Below are 17,441 nucleotides of genomic sequence, written 5' to 3'. Positions count from 1 at the left end.
TCTTAATCTACAATACGAATATTGTTTGAGTTGACTGTTGAATGAGAAGAAAAGAGATTCGAACAGTGAAAGTTCGGGCAATCATGACAAGCAAAGTACCGTGTAAGTCGAAGTCGCGCAGCGAAAGTTGAGGCGAACACGTATTGATGTATTCACATATGTATTGGTCGCGCAACGACAGTTGAACTTGAAGCTATCACACTAGAAACAAAATATCTGTAAAATGTTCTTGTGTGATGACCTCAACTCTCGTTCCGCTACCAATGAGTACTTACGGAAGTGAGAATTTCTGTCTTCATAATTGGCTAAAATGCTAGATGTCAGTCACCCTCACCAACTTGTCAGCTGTTTCCGTGATAAGAAAAAAACAACTGTCATCTGTCCGGTGCGACATGTCTGTATTTTTCTGCGACATATTTTCGAATATTTTTTCGAATTTTCTACGCAAAAGGGTGAACTAATTTCGATGTGAAAATGGCTATTTGTTTGCGAACACTATCTCATAAAATCTTGCCTATAAATGGGATAGTTTCTACTAAGAATCACTCTAATCGTCTAACCCGAAAAATACCACTTCGAACACAATTTCTCGAAGAAGTTAGTATACTCTTCCATTTTCGTATTATTAGTGAATTAACTCTCTTTACAAGCATGTTATATAAACAATTTAACTTTAAGAGCCCTAATTTACCATTTTTGTACCTTGACATTGAACTAATTAGAGGTTCGATGCGGATCACGGATTGTTCACAGTTCACGTGTTTCAGACGTATTTCCGATATCTTGCTCCTAATAAATTATCTATAGGAGGCCAAATTATTGCTGTGGGCTGATAAATAAAGCGAGTAATTGAATTTATTTTCCAGTGTCTTACCCGGCGTCGTATTTCTAGCTACCAACTGGCGCCGAAATGCACTACCGAACACAACATTGACGATTTATACATCAACGAGCTACTGTCTTCGACGGCGAAGTCGAGAAGTAGCATTGCCGAAGATGTAGATGCTTTCAGGGCAGAAGCCAGATGTTTGGACAGCTACAACTATCACGATAGTATCCAGATGAAACCTTTGGGTTTGACCTCTGATGACTACGTGGAGCAAAGAATGACCCCCGCCGTTATGAACAGATATCCATACACTTGTATCAGTAGTGTTGACTTCACAAAATATAGTAATGAGAGTGAGGTAACTGTCTTTCTATGTGTTAATCAAATTACATATAAAAATTACTTAGCTGCTTCTGTAAATTGTAAAAAAGGTTTAACTTTACCAAAGTATTAATAATTATTGTTTAATTGCTATGTAATTCAATAAGTTCTTCAATATAATTATTTTAGAATCTGGAGCCGACATGTCTGTCAGAATTCGAGAGGGATGCGATAGCATACTGCACAGGTCCGGTGGTGCCATCCCCATCCCAGCCATCTGAGCTCAACTCCGAGGGAAGGCCCAGTGAGGAGCAGCTAATGAAAGTATTCCATGTTCTCTCAAAGACGGTAAATAATTTTATATCTTATTTTATACTACAGAATGATTCATTTTGTTTGTAAAGAGTTATAATTTGATGGTGTAAATTTAATTTCAGATGCCAGAACTGTTCATTAAGCCTCTAGACTACTCCATCTACCACCCAAATCTTGTGTTTGTGAACAACATTAGAGGAATCACCACTATGTAAGTTACATAACCCTTAGGGCCATTAGGTCACTTGTATGTGTAGTTATTTAATTTTTAGCGTTAAGAGTTGCATCTCAAATTAATTTGAAAATTATAAATAGCTGCCTTAGGCAGTAATTGAACCGTCAACCTTTGGCTTGCCAGGCAACTGTTCTTAAAACTGAGCTACTTAGACACTGGATGAACCCATCGAAATTTTCAAGTTTCATCAATGTTGGTAAGCGAAAGGTTGTGGATTCAATTTCTGCCTTAGGCAGTTAAATTTTTTCAACTTATTTATAATTTTCAAATCATTTGTATGAGTGTTGATAAGGTTTCTTGTTCAATAGATTTCACTTAAGTCATTCATAAAGTTAGGAACAAGTCATGATTTAAATCCCTAGTTACCTTATCCACATAACACATTAAATATTGTTTTTTCATTGCAGAGGTTTGTTCCACTATGTCAAGCAGATTGCCCTGTTACGTACTGTGGGGCACCTCAAATTTGCTTATGTAAAGTTAGAAGTCATGAAGATAACAGCACATCCAGAGGATTCATCAATCAGGTAGGTTGTTCTTGTAAAAGCACTTTTGAAAATAATAAGTGAGTTTTATACGATTTTACTTAATTTTGGGTTTACCAGCAAATCTTTTTAATCATGGTTAAACGTTTTCTAGATTAAGGTGGCGCATTCGAGGCATATCTGGATTTAAAGTTTTCTTCATGTTTTGGAAGTACAAACTGTGGAATCTGAAGGAAGCGTTCAAAGATCAGGAACTGTAAGTATTTAGTTTTATTCTGTTTCCTGAAGAAAAAAGACTGGTTAATCAATTATTTTAATAATGTAGTACTTGTAACAGTATCCTGAACATAATTTATTTGAATTTTCAGGTGGTATGATGGCTTCTCTACATTCTATGTAGGCGCCGATGGTTTGATACAGAAACACATCGCTGACAAGGTAAAACACATGCCACAACTTTCATAATGTGCTTTATTTTCCTGTACCTACTTACTTATTTATACCAATTACATAATTATACTTATTTATTATGTACTTTATTAGTTCATTGAGTCATCAAATTCAATAAATTGGGTGTCCCAAAATTTGCACGTCATTAGTCTGTATAAAGAATAAGTCCTCTGAAATCTGTTGCCTACATACTGATCATGGAATTGGTTTTGCAGGTTATGCCAGACCAGGACACCATAATCGACGACGAGGAGAAGGCGCCTATTGCGGCGAAGATAGCTCTGCTCATCGGGCTGCTGCCTCGGAACTACTTGTCCGACGTGGCGCCCTATTTCAGCACGTCATCTGGCACCGCCGACGCCACCCCGCTGCCCTTCAAGGCTCTAGAGTAGCAGAACAACCGATGCGCGGGTTACAGCTGGGTTACATGATTGAACAAATGCTATCGTTATTTGATTACAATAAAATCACGCGCTTTTTTAAATAACATTATCGTAAGACTAATAAAACACCAAAAAGAAATTCCACCAGATATTTGGTCAACAATATTAGTTCTAGTAAATTGGGTAATGTGATTTGTAACGATTTAATAGATATCAAGAGCTAACGCCGGTTTCAAAGCCCGCGCTAAGGTTGCTGTAGCCATGTGAACTAAGAGTTGATGAGGGCTTGTATTACAGACTAAAATGGATTTAAAGTGTGTCTTGCACCTTAATTGAAATAATATAACAACTGAGGAATGTTATGTAATATTCGCCCAAGTCTGAGCCCCGATTACGGTAATTTTTAACGTCAACAATCCAGACACGCTTCTCGATTCTGCGATACGATTGGTCGTTCAACAGCGTACGTCAGCTGTTTTGACCAATCGTATCGCAGAATCAGAAACGCGTCTGGATTGTAGACGTTATACAAGTTACCGTAATCGGGGCTCAGGACTAGATAGAAAATCTTTGATGGTGCACGGTAAATGTGCGAGTCTTCGCGGTTTTTATGCTAACGACCCAATTTTGTAGATCAGTCTGTAAATATACTAAAATGTATACTTTAATCATACTTGTTGGAAGTAACTTCAAAATACTTTGTGAAGAACAACAGAAAATGACTATGAAATCGCATCATACAAGATTTACATTAAAACCTATGTAATATCACTAATACGCAACATCAATTTTGATATGTATGTATTATTTATAAATTGTGTTAGTTACCGCTTGGGTTATTAAAATGAGATATTTTATTTGGCGCTTCACTTTGCTATTTCGTAAAGTGCTTTAATAGAGTGGTATTCATTAGACAAATGATTTATCTTGTATTAGTATGTATAGCACTGTATTTCGATACAATAAAACATTGTTAATAAATCTTCGTTTAATTTATATCTGCTGCTATCCCTATTCCAATGTAAACTATAGCTGTGACTATAGTTCTAACATTACGGCTTATCGTACGTACAGTGCTTGTGCCCCTAAAAGAGTGATGGAATGAATGCGAGCCAGGAACCAGGGTCACGATGTAGAGACCATATTATACTCTCTATGGAGACGCTTTACTTTAGCTTCCGCAAGCCAATTTGAACATTGACTGCCGCCAACTTACTGCTCTACAAGCTTAGTCTACAAGTAACTCGCGAGCAGCCTTGCATTATGCACTTGTGGCGAAATAACCTTGTGTCAGATCTTCACAGAAAAAAACAAAAATGCACTATGACAGCTCTGTGCCAGAGCCTCAATGAAAAAAAAACATTCTGCCATTTTCTTGGAGTGACACAGGGATTTGTTGTCAAAATATTTTCGAAGAAATATTTTGTTCACGACGATTTTTAGGTAATTTTAAATAAAAGCTTACACAAAGTGATGTTAAAAGTTACGCGACTGTTAAATAATTCACTAGTGTCATTCATATTCCATTGTTTATAATAATTTGTGTTCACTTTACTCTTTGTTGTAATCTCTCATCTTACAAAGAAATAGAGGTCTAGGATACGTAAACTGTTTTGTTCGTGTGATGTCATGACTACGGTGAGTTTATTAAATTATATTTTGTGAAGGTAACGGTATAGTTTAAATGTATGAAGTGTGTCGTGTTTCATCTCACAATGGGGTCATCGTTCGTGATAAATCGTCATCCGTAGGTTCACAATTGGTCGTAATTAGTTCGGCTGCACCGAAGGCGCCGTACGCGAGTGTAATTCAACAACTTATTGCCATGGACTACTGCCAAGTCGGTCGCTTCTCGCGTACTCATTGAGCCGAATGCACGGCGGCGCCGCTGAATATAATTCTTATTCGTTTTTCAATGTTCGATACATTTTTTATTCATCAGTCGCCGTGTGCTTATCGTGAGGCATCTATTTGTGTTGGATGATGTGTCTGTGTTAACAGTGATAAATGTATTCTTGTTTATGAAAATATTCTAAAAATAGTTGGAGGAATAACTTCTGTGTGTACCAACACAACTTTTAAATAAGGTGACATCATATTTACTACTGTGAGTATTATTAATTTATTGCTAATCAGTTGCAAGAAGTCTATTTTTGTATCATATCTTAATATGTCTCATTGCAAGACCATCAAGAGACAATTTCCTCTTTTTTATCTAACTGGCATATGGGCAGTGAGTACTGTTAGAAGACAAAAACATGTCAGTAAGAAAGTAGGCTAGCCAACAATTAGCAAGTTAAGGCCGGTGCTATGTGGGCTGACTTATGAATCACATATTATTAATACAGTTAATACTTCAAATAGTTTGTCTCTAGCTGTACTTGTGTACTCTTATTTTTTATGGAAATAATTTAAATAATAAATTTCAGCATAGAAAGCTGAAATTGAATCAGTAAGTTATAATTTAGATAGGTATGTTATCGTATTTAGTTATATTAAGTAATGTTAAAAGTTAACTGAAGTATGTTTCTTGATTCAGCAAAATAAAGCATCAATTGTTTAAATTCTTTACAATACAAATTCATAATTAATTAATTCTTTGCTTCCGTTATATGTGACCTGATTGATATGCTCTGTTTCAGACAATTGTTTACTGAAAAGTAACTTACAATACAAATGCAACTTAGAAAATGAATTTATAATAAATTGATCCAAAGACTAGTTACTCTACAAGCCTTACTACTATCAATATTTACCTACTTACAATTCATATAAATAGATACATACACTTACAAACTGCCTGCCAGGTAGCAAAATGTATTTTAATTAATACCCTATAGTATTGTAAACTCATTCAGAAATACCCAGCACAGTTCATTCATGATTCATTCAACTTTTTTTATTTAACATTTACATTTAGCTAGTAAGTGCTCGGTACGCACGCACCGCGATCTAATCAATGGTTTATGCCTACTTCAGTACCTCCAACATGCTATTCATTCACTGTTGAAACATATTTTACCACACAAGTCTCAGAATCAATATTTTTTCAACTCCATGTGAAGCAATGAACTTTCTGCTTAGATAATATTGTACTTATGATATGACGTCTTGTAATCTTTATTTAATGTGCGACTATTAACGCACATTTAATTTGCTAACTACATAAATGATTCATCATTCAAGATAAACCAGTAATAGATAAGGCAACCTAATTATTTTCCCTGCAACTTTGTGCATTTCTTGTTGTAAGTAGTAATTTCAATATTACGCGAAAATAGGGCTTCCAATTAAAGATAGGTTCCATTTCGTGATTTCTTGGCTATGCCCGTAAATTAGGTTTGGATCAGTAGTTGCATCACATCATGTACAGCTATTGATTACAAATGAGATAAGCGATTGTAGGTCGCCGTTGTAGTCCAGATGTTGATAGTAATATTTCAGAAAACCGAACAGTCGAATCATTGTTCTTTCCTATTCTAGGTGCTAACATAGACTGATAGAAGATTAGAAGCTGCATGCTGAAGAAATCAAGACTGATAGGAACTGAATGATGTCCTAAGATCGCGAGGATGTCGAAGGTGCTAAGGAAGTTGGGCGACGCGCTGCCGGACGAGCGGCCGCTGCTGTCTCTGCAGATCGTGGAAAGCGTGGCCAAGTGCCCGGCCGGGTACAAGCCCGTCAGCCGCACGTATGACGAGGACGCCGACGCGGGCCTGCTCCGGCAAACTGGCCTCTTCGGGAAGAAGCCCAGCCACTACATCTGCTTGTCCAAGTCCGAAGGTACGTCTTCTCCTTTTCTAGCTACTGTTCTCCGTGTTATTTAAAGAAGCACCGTGTCTTTGTGTCTACCGTAGCCCACACACAGCACTTCAACAAGGAATATTAAAAAAAAGCCTGTTTTCTTTCAAAATCAGACTGCAGCTCTAAGATTTTAGGACGCTAGATGGAAGGAAACTATTCGGTTACAAAGCGCACCTCGTAGTCCCAGGCTTCTGGCAAAAGACGTGAGTGACGTGATTTAACATCCTCGGCCAGAAGTTTGCGTGATTCTATTCCATCTGACCCGTTTTATAGCAAATCGTTGAACCTCAGGCGGCTATTAGGCGATTATGCACGCGGTATCCATAAATTCCGGATTGATACACGAATCATCGTGGTATTATGTAGATGTAGGTAATTCAGAACTTTCCTATATTCCATCATGTATCCATCAGTCTTAATTGATAGATTAGCATGACGTTTGCATGAGCGTGTAGCTATTGAACGCCCGCGGGAGTTATACCGGACCGGTCGCGGTATCTGAATTCATTTGAATTTTATTATCTATCGGCTAAACAAGATCCATTGCCATAGTTATGATAGTTAACCATTAAATCACATATTTATGCAATTTCGAATAAAATTCGGTTCAACTTCTGCACAGCATAGGTTTAACTTCAGTTACTAATTAATTAAAGGAAACTTAGTGCTGCATTCTAAATCACTCAAAATTAAAATTTTACGATAAACAAAGGACTAAACTAAACTACACCCCAGTTAATATTGTAGGAGAGGAGGGGTTCGTAAGATTCGCAAGGTGTTAAACGTAAAATTTATTTCATAACTATTGCACGACTAGGTCGAGGTTACAGTTAACTAGATTTTTTATAGTTTCAATGTCTGTAGCAGATCTACGAAAGGTTGTGTAATTCTCAAAGAGGCAATAAAAATTTTATTTGTGTGTAGGAACGTCAATGCTCCGACGTCCGGTAATACGAGTTTATGTATTTAGTGTTCGTGGAACTCATCCTACCAGAACCAGAGTCGCGGGTAGACGTACATATTTTATTCACAAGCGCTAAAATTTGTCTGCACAAAAGTGGTCCTTCGCTAAATTCGAAAGTTCTTACGACAGGGTCTCGCTGTCTTAGTGCTCAGTGCACCGACTCTCAGTACTTTGTCCTTTCCCTGCACGGCCAGACGAGTTTGAATCAATAGAGCTAGACGATAGACGAAGTGGGTTATGTTACAAGATAACCGCCGGGCCCCGGTGCCGGCCCTCGACAGACGGGACTTATCAACAGGTCAGGGACCTTCCGCTCAATGAAGCTGGTTTAATTAAACGACTTTCTTTTTTTAAACGTTTTTTGTTCTCGACGCCCGTGTAGGTTTCACTCGGAGATTTGAAGCACTCGATAAGGCAATAGTCAATCCATATGTTAATCGTTCGTATCGCGTGTATATGACGAATTACTGTTATAGAAATGGCGATAAAGCTGATAAACCAAATTGAAACTTGATGAATTGACAAAGAAATATGTGAAGATAAGTTTGGGTTCATGTTTGAAAATACCCGATGAGTCGAAGATCCGCTTTGGTCCAGTGACGTTGTTATTTGTGAATCGGATAACAAATACGAAAACATCGGGATTGGGGATTTCCCCAGTACTGATACGTTTTCCATACAGTTTAATACCTATCTATATTATGCGGCATTGGTTTTTGTTGCAAAAAGAAAACATGATTACTGAGTAAACACAATTAACAAGCAATGTGATTCCCAGGCTCTTATCAATGCCGTTTGAGTAGTAATCGTTTATTGTGTTACGAGTAGTTGAATTATCTAACTGGGCAAATACACTTTCGTCGAGGTCAACGCTTTGTATCAAAATGTCCATAGAACGAGTTCAAGAGAATAAAAAGTGCAGTTACGCTTACTTTCATTAGAGGCGAAGGTCGAATTTGTCGAGGGCTGTCAGTCACCGCAATTATAGCTCAAATATAAAAGCTAACCCACGTCGCAGCAGTCTTAAAACTTGTTCAGTACTGAATTGCATCAAGTGACATCCATTAAAATGTACACCCTAATGAATGAAATGTTTATATTAGTTTAATAAAGAAGAAGAAGAACTCTTAAACAATTGTGTCTCAAACATTTGTGTGTATGAACATATTTGTTTGTATTGGACTGGGTGTTTTCTATGTATAATAAGTATGTATTTACGAAAAAAAAAAAGTATTTAAGTATGTTTATATCCGTTGTCTAGTACCCATAGTACAAGCTTTGCTTAGTTTGGGATTAGAAGCGCAGTGTAAAATGTCCAAGGATATTTATTTATTTATTTATTTAAAGAGGAGAACGCTGTTGGATGTCGAAAGGAAAATCCTCTGAAAAATCTTTGGCTCTCGAAGCTGGAGGATACTCAGGTATGCTGAACTAGAAAGGCTCATGGTTATTCCCAACATACTCGGAAAATATAGGAGCATAGGCTTGACTCTGCCATGTTGAGAGGATGTGATCGGATCGAGTGCCAAAACAGCATAATTATCGCGAAATACTTTTAATTCTACGTGAATTATAAAATGTACGATAGGATAGCCTGTTTCAAGTTCAAATGAGCTGGCTGTTCTCGATGACCTGAGGATTGAGTGTGGCAACGGGATGGAATTATCCTCGCCTGTTAGCGCGGCTCTGGTCGCTGTGATTGTTGGTTGAGCAGACGCAATTTACAAACAATGCGCGGTCCGAGCTCCTGGCTCGTGTTGCTTCGGGCCAAAGTTCAGCGCGTGTTGACACAAAAATAAACTGTGTATCCAGTTCGTAAATAAACCATACAGTATCGATTACCGGTGAATGTTTACGCTAGTCGTTTCCATTCAGGAGCTCTTATGCCACAAATTAATAACAGTGAACAAGCGTTATCTTATTCATTTATCAGAAGGATATACGCCGGCTTATACAACCTTGACAAAACAAGTTTCCAGAATAAATTATCTAGAAATTTGGAGCTTATTATGGACAAAAAACACTGGGTTGCTTATCCAAAAAAAGGACAAGCCATTTCAACTTAAACCTACGTCTACAGAATATTTTCGACTTTATTCGATGCCGATAGCGAGATAAGAAGTAAAGTTTTGTACGCACAGCACATAAGGCATTATTCTATTCCACTGTTGAGTACATCTCATGTCTGTTTTACTGAGGAGTAAAAGGGCTCTCTGCCATGAGCGAGACGCCATTTCGGAGTGAGTTAGAGTGAAGAATAGAGCCAACGCTCTATAACCAACTTTTTATCCTTTCACCCCACCTTCCTTTTTAGCCAGGCAGGTTATAGCTGTATTATTACTTCCATCCATTCTCATCCCATGACTGGTTTATAGAGCTTTCTACCATGAGCAAGATGGATGGAATCTTGGCGTGAGTGAGAGTGACTAATGGAACCGAACGTAAACGCTCCAATAGCCAAATTAGCCTATCATCGTCTTCCACCAGTTCTTGAATGGAAGATTCTAGTAAAATGTCCTTCCAGGCGTGCCCGGCTACGTGATGGACGGCGTGGTGGTAGTAGGCGAGCGCGAGCCGGCGCCGGCCGGTTTCAGCGTGGCGGGCCGCGCGGGCAAGCGGCGCCTGTGCACGCGCGTGTCGCGGCCCGCCGCGCCGCACCGCGCGCCCGCCGTCACCGACGTCATCGTCTGCTCACGCATGCGCAGCGCGCCGCAGGGGTTCATACTGGCCGGGTGAGTGACGTCACCTTTTGTCCCTATGTCTGAGTGCTCCGCCTGGACATGAGCTCCCCTGGCCTACATGGAATAGACTTCGAACGCAGGTCGGCCGTAGTCACCTTCATAGAAACGCACCGAGCGCGGTTTGTATGTGAGCGCGCCAATATACGTATGCGGCGCGCACGCACACACTGACAAAATTCGGCGCAACCACGACTGGCTCGCCGCTAATCCCCGCTAAATTTTGTCAGTGTGTGCGTGCGCGCCGCATACGTGTAAACCGCGCTCGTGCGTTTCTATGAAGATGACCTACTCATTTGTATTTACTCTGGCCGTAGCAAGGACAATCTGTTCAATTTGGTGGGGATTCTTGGAGGGCTCAAACTTGGAGTGCAAGTGTGGTTTTGATCGCCAGTCGACGAAGCATATGATGACGTACCATGTGTGCCCAAACAACTGCACGCAGGAAGATTTAATGAAGGCTACTGATAACGCCACTCTTGTGGCGGAGTTTAGGGCTGACGCTGTGTAAGTTTGTTGTCGACACAACAAGAAGTGACGTCAGAGGCAAGAGCAGCACCAGGTGCTTCGTACGGGCACCTGTCCGAGTGACGTCAGAGGCTGCGAGCGGCGCCTGGCATCTTCATCTTCATACCACCTGCCCGAGTGTCATCAGCACTCAGCGAGTTTGGGCGAGACTATTCCCATCTCTTATTGCAACTCCTGTGTAGCAAGGATTGTAGATCCTTGACCGTCAAAAGGCTAAAAACATGAAATACTTTGACATTTTCAGCTCTCTCTGCAGCCACGCTAAGTTACACTTGTGCACTCATTCAACTCAAAGTCTAAACGCCACGTAGTCTTTATTTTGCGTAGGCCAGATCGATTAGTAGACTTCTTTTTTTACCAGTCTATCATGTGATGTCATCAATGTTGCTTTACAAGTTTACGTTGTTTAAACCAGCGCCGTGGCCTTCGTCACCGTGGGCCACGGCTTATTCTGAGTGGGTTCCCGTTGCAGTGGGCATCTTGTTGGTGAATGGGTGGCACTGCTCAGTTTACTCTTTTTTTTATTTTTTCTTCTTCCATTATTGTGCCACTGTCATGTCTTTGTAATTGCCTTTATTTGTGTGATGTCCATTGTAATAAATGTATCTTTCTTTCTTTCTTTCTTTCTAAACCCGTACCTCCTGTTGCAGCGAGATCAACGGCAAGATGGTTTGCTACAAGGTGAGCGGCGGCAGCGCGGATGTTTCCCCGGTCCACAATGAATACGAGAACCTTGTCACGCATCTCACGCCTGAGGCCAATAGGAGGTCAGTATTTAAAATATTTTTATTTCATGACATTTATACTTAGGCTAGGTTATTATTATTATTATTCTGTTTAATGGCTTCAATGGTGTGTATTTGAAGCACACTGGTTTCGCCAATGTCAAGTGTTTAACGAGACACGGTGGACAGTCAAAATTTGAAGATTGCCCGATGATAATTTAATTAATCCATTATTCATTGAGTTTTTTTTTTGTTAGTATCAACACCTAAAACATTAGGCTGGGTTACACAGCTTACTTTAACAAACGTCAAATATCTGTCAAATTCCAGACAAAAAGAACCGGTTATCCTTATAGTTATAGTTAAAGATAGGCCTTAGTCTCTCTACCAAGGTGGAGAGGGAGAAAGGATACACGAGGAAATTGGTTGAAATAACCAGCCAGCTTTGTCTCCCCACACCTTTCCTCATCACTATGGTGGAAACCAGGCATTCTATTAATATTTGAACAAAAGACAACAATTCATAATCGCCTACAGTACATTTTAAGAAACATCGCTGTGTCGCTATCAGCTGATTAAAACAAAGCCGACTGTTCTCGTTTCATCCAACGCAAAGCAATAAAAAGTTGTATTAAAATATAATGATAAAAGTTATTGACCTCATACTGAGTTAAGCAGCGGCTAATAGGCCAGTAGAATTAAACACAAAAATTGATTAAATCGGAAATTTTGGACAAACCGTTCTCGCGCTAAAGTTCGGCAAAGTAGAAAATATACGTATAATTAATGACCCTCTCCACGTCCAAGGCTTGTTACCCACATGCTTCCAAGCCTTGTAAAGGGTCGCCTTAACCAGTGTAACCCTAACAAGGCTCACGAGTTTGATTCGCTTATCCTTGTTCGTCCCAGCCGTTCCTTAACTGCGGTTGCTGCACCTCTTCCTGGCACTCTCCTGAACGACTCTGTGTTACCTAATGTGGCTGCCCCTCTTCCTTGTACCCTCCTGTACGATTTCATTGCTTAGCCATGTGCCTGGTCCAAGGTTCGACGCCACAAAATCAACTTCGTACGAGTGAAAATAGTTTAAATACTATTTCCCGTGCTTGCAACATTTTTCTTTACTGCTTCGCCTCTATTAGTCGTAGAGTGATTGTATATATCCTATAGCCTTCCTCAATGTATGAGCTATTCAACACAAAAATAATGATTTCAATCAAACTAGTAATTCTTAAGATTAGCGCGTTCAAACAAACAAACAAAAAACTCTTCAGCGTTTTAATATGAACTTGTTGTTGTTGATTTTTGGCGTCGAACCTTAGACCAGGCATACGGCTAGGCAACGTAGTCATGCAGGAGGATACAAGGAAGAGGGGCAGCCACAGTAGGTAACACAGAGTCGTTCAGGTGAGTGCCAGGAAGAGGTGCAGCAACCGCAGTTAAGGAACGGCTGGGACGAACAAGGATAGGCGCATCAAGCTCGTAAGCCTTGATAGGGTTACACTGGTTGAGGTGGCCCTTTTCAAGACTTGGAAGCCTGTGGGTAACAAACCATTGGACATGGAGAGGGTCATTAATTATACGTATATTTTCTACTTTGCCGAACTTTAGCGCGAGATCGGTTTGTCCAAAACATATGAATTTGGTCTTATTCAATGCAGGATTAAGTGCCCTTCAACCGTCATGAAGACCACTTTTTGATAGGGTAAGTCCTTTACGCGGTATAACCGGACAACCGAAAAAATGCCCCTTTCGGGGGCCCCCACCACTTAAGCACAACTCCGTCGAAGTCGAAAACTTACGAGAGTCTTAATGGGCAACCAATGAAGCCATTAAAACAATAAAATCTTTTGTTGGAATTATTTCCGATTTAAAAGCTAATTCTACTGGACTATAAATGAACGACAATTTTCCTGTCGATAGTGACACATTTAATAACGAACAGGCGTATGTATGCTTATCGCTTCCAGGAAAAAAATGATTTAAACTTTTTAGAATCATAAAGAATTTGTATGTTTAATGGGTGTTGTCCTTTGGTCTTGGGTATTCTGGATAAATTAAAAAAATTTTTTTTTTACTTTATTGCTTGCACGGACTACGTTGAAAACAATTTATATCATACGTTAAGACTGCCACCCGAAATAAAGTGTTACTGGACAGTAGCAGAGTAAATACAAATGAGTAGGTCATCTTCATAGAAACGCACCGAGCGCGGTTTGTATGTGAGCGCGCCAATATACGTATGCGGCGCGCACGCACACACTGATAAAATTCGGCGCAACCACGACTGGCTCCCCGCTAATCCCCGCTAAATTTTGTCAGTGTGTGCGTGCGCGCCGCATACGTGTTGGCGCGCTCACATACAAACCGCGCCCGTGCGTTTCTATGAAGATGACCTACTCATTTGTGTTTACTCTGACAGTAGTCGACTGATTTGAACTTACATTTAAAAAAACACTTGTTCCAGACTACGGCCAGCGCCAGAAAGGCCGCCGAAGCTCTCCCCACTAATCTCCGACCTCAACAACTTAAACCTGAAATCGCCAACCCACCCACACATCGAGGAGTTCACGACAGACCACGACTACGAGGCTTTAAGCCCCTCGTACGTGAAGCCTGCGCGCGCGGCACCGCGACCGCCCGTGTCTCCCGCCGCGCCGCCAAGGGTCAAGGGACCGGCGCCGCTGCCAAGAAATAATAACTACCAGACGCTGGGCGGATATAGTGGGCTGGAGGGAGTGCCTTTCTTGCTCAATCCTAAGCTGAGGGGACTGCCGGATGATGCGCTGGTAAGTCCACTATCTTAATACTTAACTTCTGATTGCACGAAGACGTGTTTTTAGGCCCGCGCCGCCAAGGGTCAAGGGCCCGGCGCCGCTGCCGAGAAATAATAACTACCAGACGTTGGGCGGATATAGTGGGCTAGAAGGAGTGCCTTTCTTGCTCAATCCTAAGCTGAGGGGGCTGCCGGATGATGCGCTGGTAAATATTCCATTTTACCCGATTGTATCTTTCATCTGCTGTACCTCGCAAATCGAGGCCGTGGGGCAGTGCCAACCAAGAATGGTCTGGTGCCCCCCACAGGATTTTGATGAGTTTTTTTCAGGAAGATGCCAAATGGAGTAGTGTAGTAGTACTAACTCATGAGCTATGATAACAATCGCGATGTTACGATTATATTCGAGCTGTGATACGAATTTAAAAATGTTCATTTTACCTTATTTATATTTGCTTAGGTGCTATAATTGAATGTCCATTTCAGACACAGCTGCCATCGGTAAAGCGGCGCACGCGCTTCGAGCTGGATCGCGAGTATTCTTACAACTTCGCCACCGAGCGGCAGACGTGAGTCGAGGACACATCCTTAGGTACACGCCCGTAGTACTAACTTTATACGCAAGGCGGGGCATGGGCTGGGCATACTAAAGTATATTCAATTTTATGTATGTATAAATAAGGACGTGATTGATTTGAAACTGTGCCCTCGTCTTATGAAATGTGCACTAGCAACTCATTACGCACATTTATGTAATTTATTAATTGATAGTTCGTACTACGGGCGGTTAGACTGTTATTAATTCAAATTCTACTAAACCTCAGCTTGAAATTACTCCTCTTATAGGAGGTTTCGTAAAACCCTGCAATTCCTGCAATCGACTATTACATTGTAAAGTGTTGAAGTATTAAATTAACAATAGACAAAGTTAAACATAATAGAAACAATATACAATAGGCAATAGTAGCGGTTGAGTGGGTCTCGCTTTGGGTATCCTGTGCGGGATTCACTGATTGTTGGATTAGAGAATATGAGTGTAGAACAGTCGAATTCATGACTGATAAATCTATCTATTAATAGATTATATTGTTGGTATCATACCACGACATTGATAAACATAAATCTCATTGTGTTCATGTAACTGAAAAGCTTTTATTTAATCGTGAATTCTTCATTTATTGACTGCATATTTATTATTATTATATTCATAGAGATTAAAGCTGTTACTGTCTGATTTTGATAAGAATGGAGATTACTTTTTGTAACTAAACAGACTAACCTTTCTACTTAGATCTAAGTTCGAGTCTCTGCAAAATACGTAGACTTCAGAATATCTATAAAATATTTCAGTATTTTATGAATGAGATTCGATATAATCCTACTGTTCTTATTTAACGGTTGTGTATATACACTTAGGAGTAAGATTTAAGGAATTTAAAACCAAGACAAATGTAAATTAGAATTTTATGATTTGCCCATATTTCCTGTTTGACTGGTTGTGTTGCCACAATCATTGCAACCAATGAACTTTTCCGCTCATTCCATTCAGTTGTTACGTTTATGTAATAGCATTGAATGTCTACAATTTTTCGAATGTTGAGAACTTTTGTTGCTCAACCTAACGATAACACGAATTTGGCAGGTAACGTAAAATAGCAATTTCTAGACATATCCCTGTGTATAGAAATAGGGTGCGGTGTGTTTAATGGAGTGGAGGCCTTGGGCGGCGAAGAGACTGATGTATGACCGAGCATCCCTCGCGAATGCGGGGTGTTATGTTTCATATTGTAATAAGAATGTTGTATTATAAAAACGATCGAATACTTGATTCGAACACAAATGGTCTATTGTTTTAACGCACGTGTGGTACTAATGAGTACATTGCACGTAGACACTTGTAGAAATCTCCCTTTTCCTTATTAAGCGGATGAGTAATGTTATAAATAAAAATATGTGTCATATTTGATAGTTTCCTGCTCTGTTTAGCTGGTTTGGGTGATGTTACGGCTCACCTTTGTTTACATTATAAATGGGCGCGACTTTACACGAGCTCAGTGTGCCAACTCTCAGTACAATGTTCCGTTACCGGGCAGAAGCCAGCCAAATTGACTAGTCAACGTTAGAGTCACGTTTTACACGCGACTAATGTTACTGCATTTTAATTATTGATGATCTGTTAGCTCAATGGGATGTATACTAAATTCTTTAATTTTTGTAAACTAACCATTTTAATGGAATTGCCATTATTAGGACCAATTCATTTATTGTATGATTTTATCCAGTTTGAATTAATTTTAGTTAATTTATTGTGTATTATGTAATTTTTTTCGAATGTTCATGTTCTGTAAGAATTTTGTCTGCGGTGTGTTCACCACGAATTGTAGCGTATTGCCACTCTTTGTCAATTTATTGTACATATCTAGTAATTATGTTAGAATTTATGCGACTGTTTCTTATCGTTAAGGTATGAAGGCACGACATCTCGATTGGAAATGTCTTATTGGAAATCTATGTTATACTTTAACAAGTTGTCGCCCTTCGTATCAGTCGATCTGTGCTAGTTAATGTACTTCCTGGTGGGCATGCGGTGCTTAAATGACTTTAGCAGTGCCTTCATGGCAATCAGTGATATCAGAATGATATTCAGTAATTAATTTTGGTTTTTCAACAGGACATGCGACTATGTACTGCTTTATCTCGAAATAACACTAATGCCCGCCACTGTTGAAATAAATAATAAAAAACCCGAAATTGTCACAAATGCAATGTTTCATTATTAATATATTTATTGATTAGAAATTGTAAATATTACTTTGTATATGCATTTAGAGAATTAGTTCGCTTTTTACGTACCTAGAGATGTAATACAGTAATAAAATTGTTTAGAGCTA

At 39.6% G+C, this 17,441-nt stretch overlaps 2 protein-coding genes across 5 annotated transcripts; both read left to right on the top strand.

Annotated features, from left to right (window-relative positions):
- Window positions 1-366: 366 nt before the first annotated feature.
- Window positions 367-3,350, top strand: LOC114352928 (uncharacterized). Its single transcript, XM_028304729.1, has 8 exons — window positions 367-597; window positions 867-1,187; window positions 1,340-1,498; window positions 1,588-1,676; window positions 2,108-2,227; window positions 2,340-2,441; window positions 2,554-2,623; window positions 2,851-3,350. Exons 1-8 carry the CDS (start codon window positions 475-477, stop codon window positions 3,025-3,027), a joined length of 1,161 nt encoding a protein of 386 aa, XP_028160530.1. The 5' UTR covers window positions 367-474; the 3' UTR covers window positions 3,028-3,350.
- Window positions 3,351-4,384: 1,034 nt separating this feature from the next.
- On the top strand, window positions 4,385-17,342 carry Mvb12 (multivesicular body subunit 12-like Mvb12). Of its 4 annotated transcripts, XM_028305183.1 has the most exons (7): window positions 4,385-4,656; window positions 6,502-6,801; window positions 10,311-10,518; window positions 11,703-11,819; window positions 14,242-14,468; window positions 14,662-14,756; window positions 15,037-17,342. In XM_028305183.1, the coding sequence occupies exons 2-7, from the start codon at window positions 6,591-6,593 to the stop codon at window positions 15,121-15,123; spliced, it is 945 nt and encodes a 314-aa protein (XP_028160984.1). In that variant the 5' UTR covers window positions 4,385-4,656; window positions 6,502-6,590; the 3' UTR covers window positions 15,124-17,342. The 4 variants fall into 4 exon arrangements, with proteins under 4 accessions (XP_028160984.1, XP_028160907.1, XP_028161142.1 ...); XM_028305106.1 differs by lacking the exon at window positions 14,662-14,756 and having other exon boundaries at window positions 4,386-4,656; window positions 14,242-14,563; XM_028305341.1 differs by lacking the exon at window positions 14,662-14,756 and having other exon boundaries at window positions 4,396-4,461; window positions 14,242-14,563.
- Window positions 17,343-17,441: the final 99 nt, after the last annotated feature.

Source organism: Ostrinia furnacalis, unplaced genomic scaffold (genome assembly GCF_004193835.3).
Source record: "Ostrinia furnacalis isolate ACB-3 unplaced genomic scaffold, ASM419383v2 OfSCF0048, whole genome shotgun sequence".
Lineage (NCBI taxonomy): Eukaryota > Metazoa > Arthropoda > Insecta > Lepidoptera > Crambidae > Ostrinia > Ostrinia furnacalis.
This window is presented reverse-complemented; position numbering and strand designations above follow the sequence as displayed.

Excerpts from the sequence above, each read along its gene's own strand:
- Mvb12 (XM_028305183.1), top strand. The coding sequence starts at position 6,591 with ATGTCGAAGGTGCTAAGGAAGTTGGGCGACGCGCTGCCGGACGAGCGG. Across the intron at positions 6,802-10,310 it reads CTGCTTGTCCAAGTCCGAAG|GCGTGCCCGGCTACGTGATG; the intron begins GTACGTCTTCTC and ends ATGTCCTTCCAG. Across the intron at positions 10,519-11,702 it reads CAGGGGTTCATACTGGCCGG|CGAGATCAACGGCAAGATGG; the intron begins GTGAGTGACGTC and ends CTCCTGTTGCAG.
- LOC114352928 (XM_028304729.1), top strand. The coding sequence starts at position 475 with ATGGCTATTTGTTTGCGAACACTATCTCATAAAATCTTGCCTATAAAT. Across the intron at positions 2,228-2,339 it reads CCAGAGGATTCATCAATCAG|ATTAAGGTGGCGCATTCGAG; the intron begins GTAGGTTGTTCT and ends AACGTTTTCTAG. Across the intron at positions 2,624-2,850 it reads AGAAACACATCGCTGACAAG|GTTATGCCAGACCAGGACAC; the intron begins GTAAAACACATG and ends TTGGTTTTGCAG.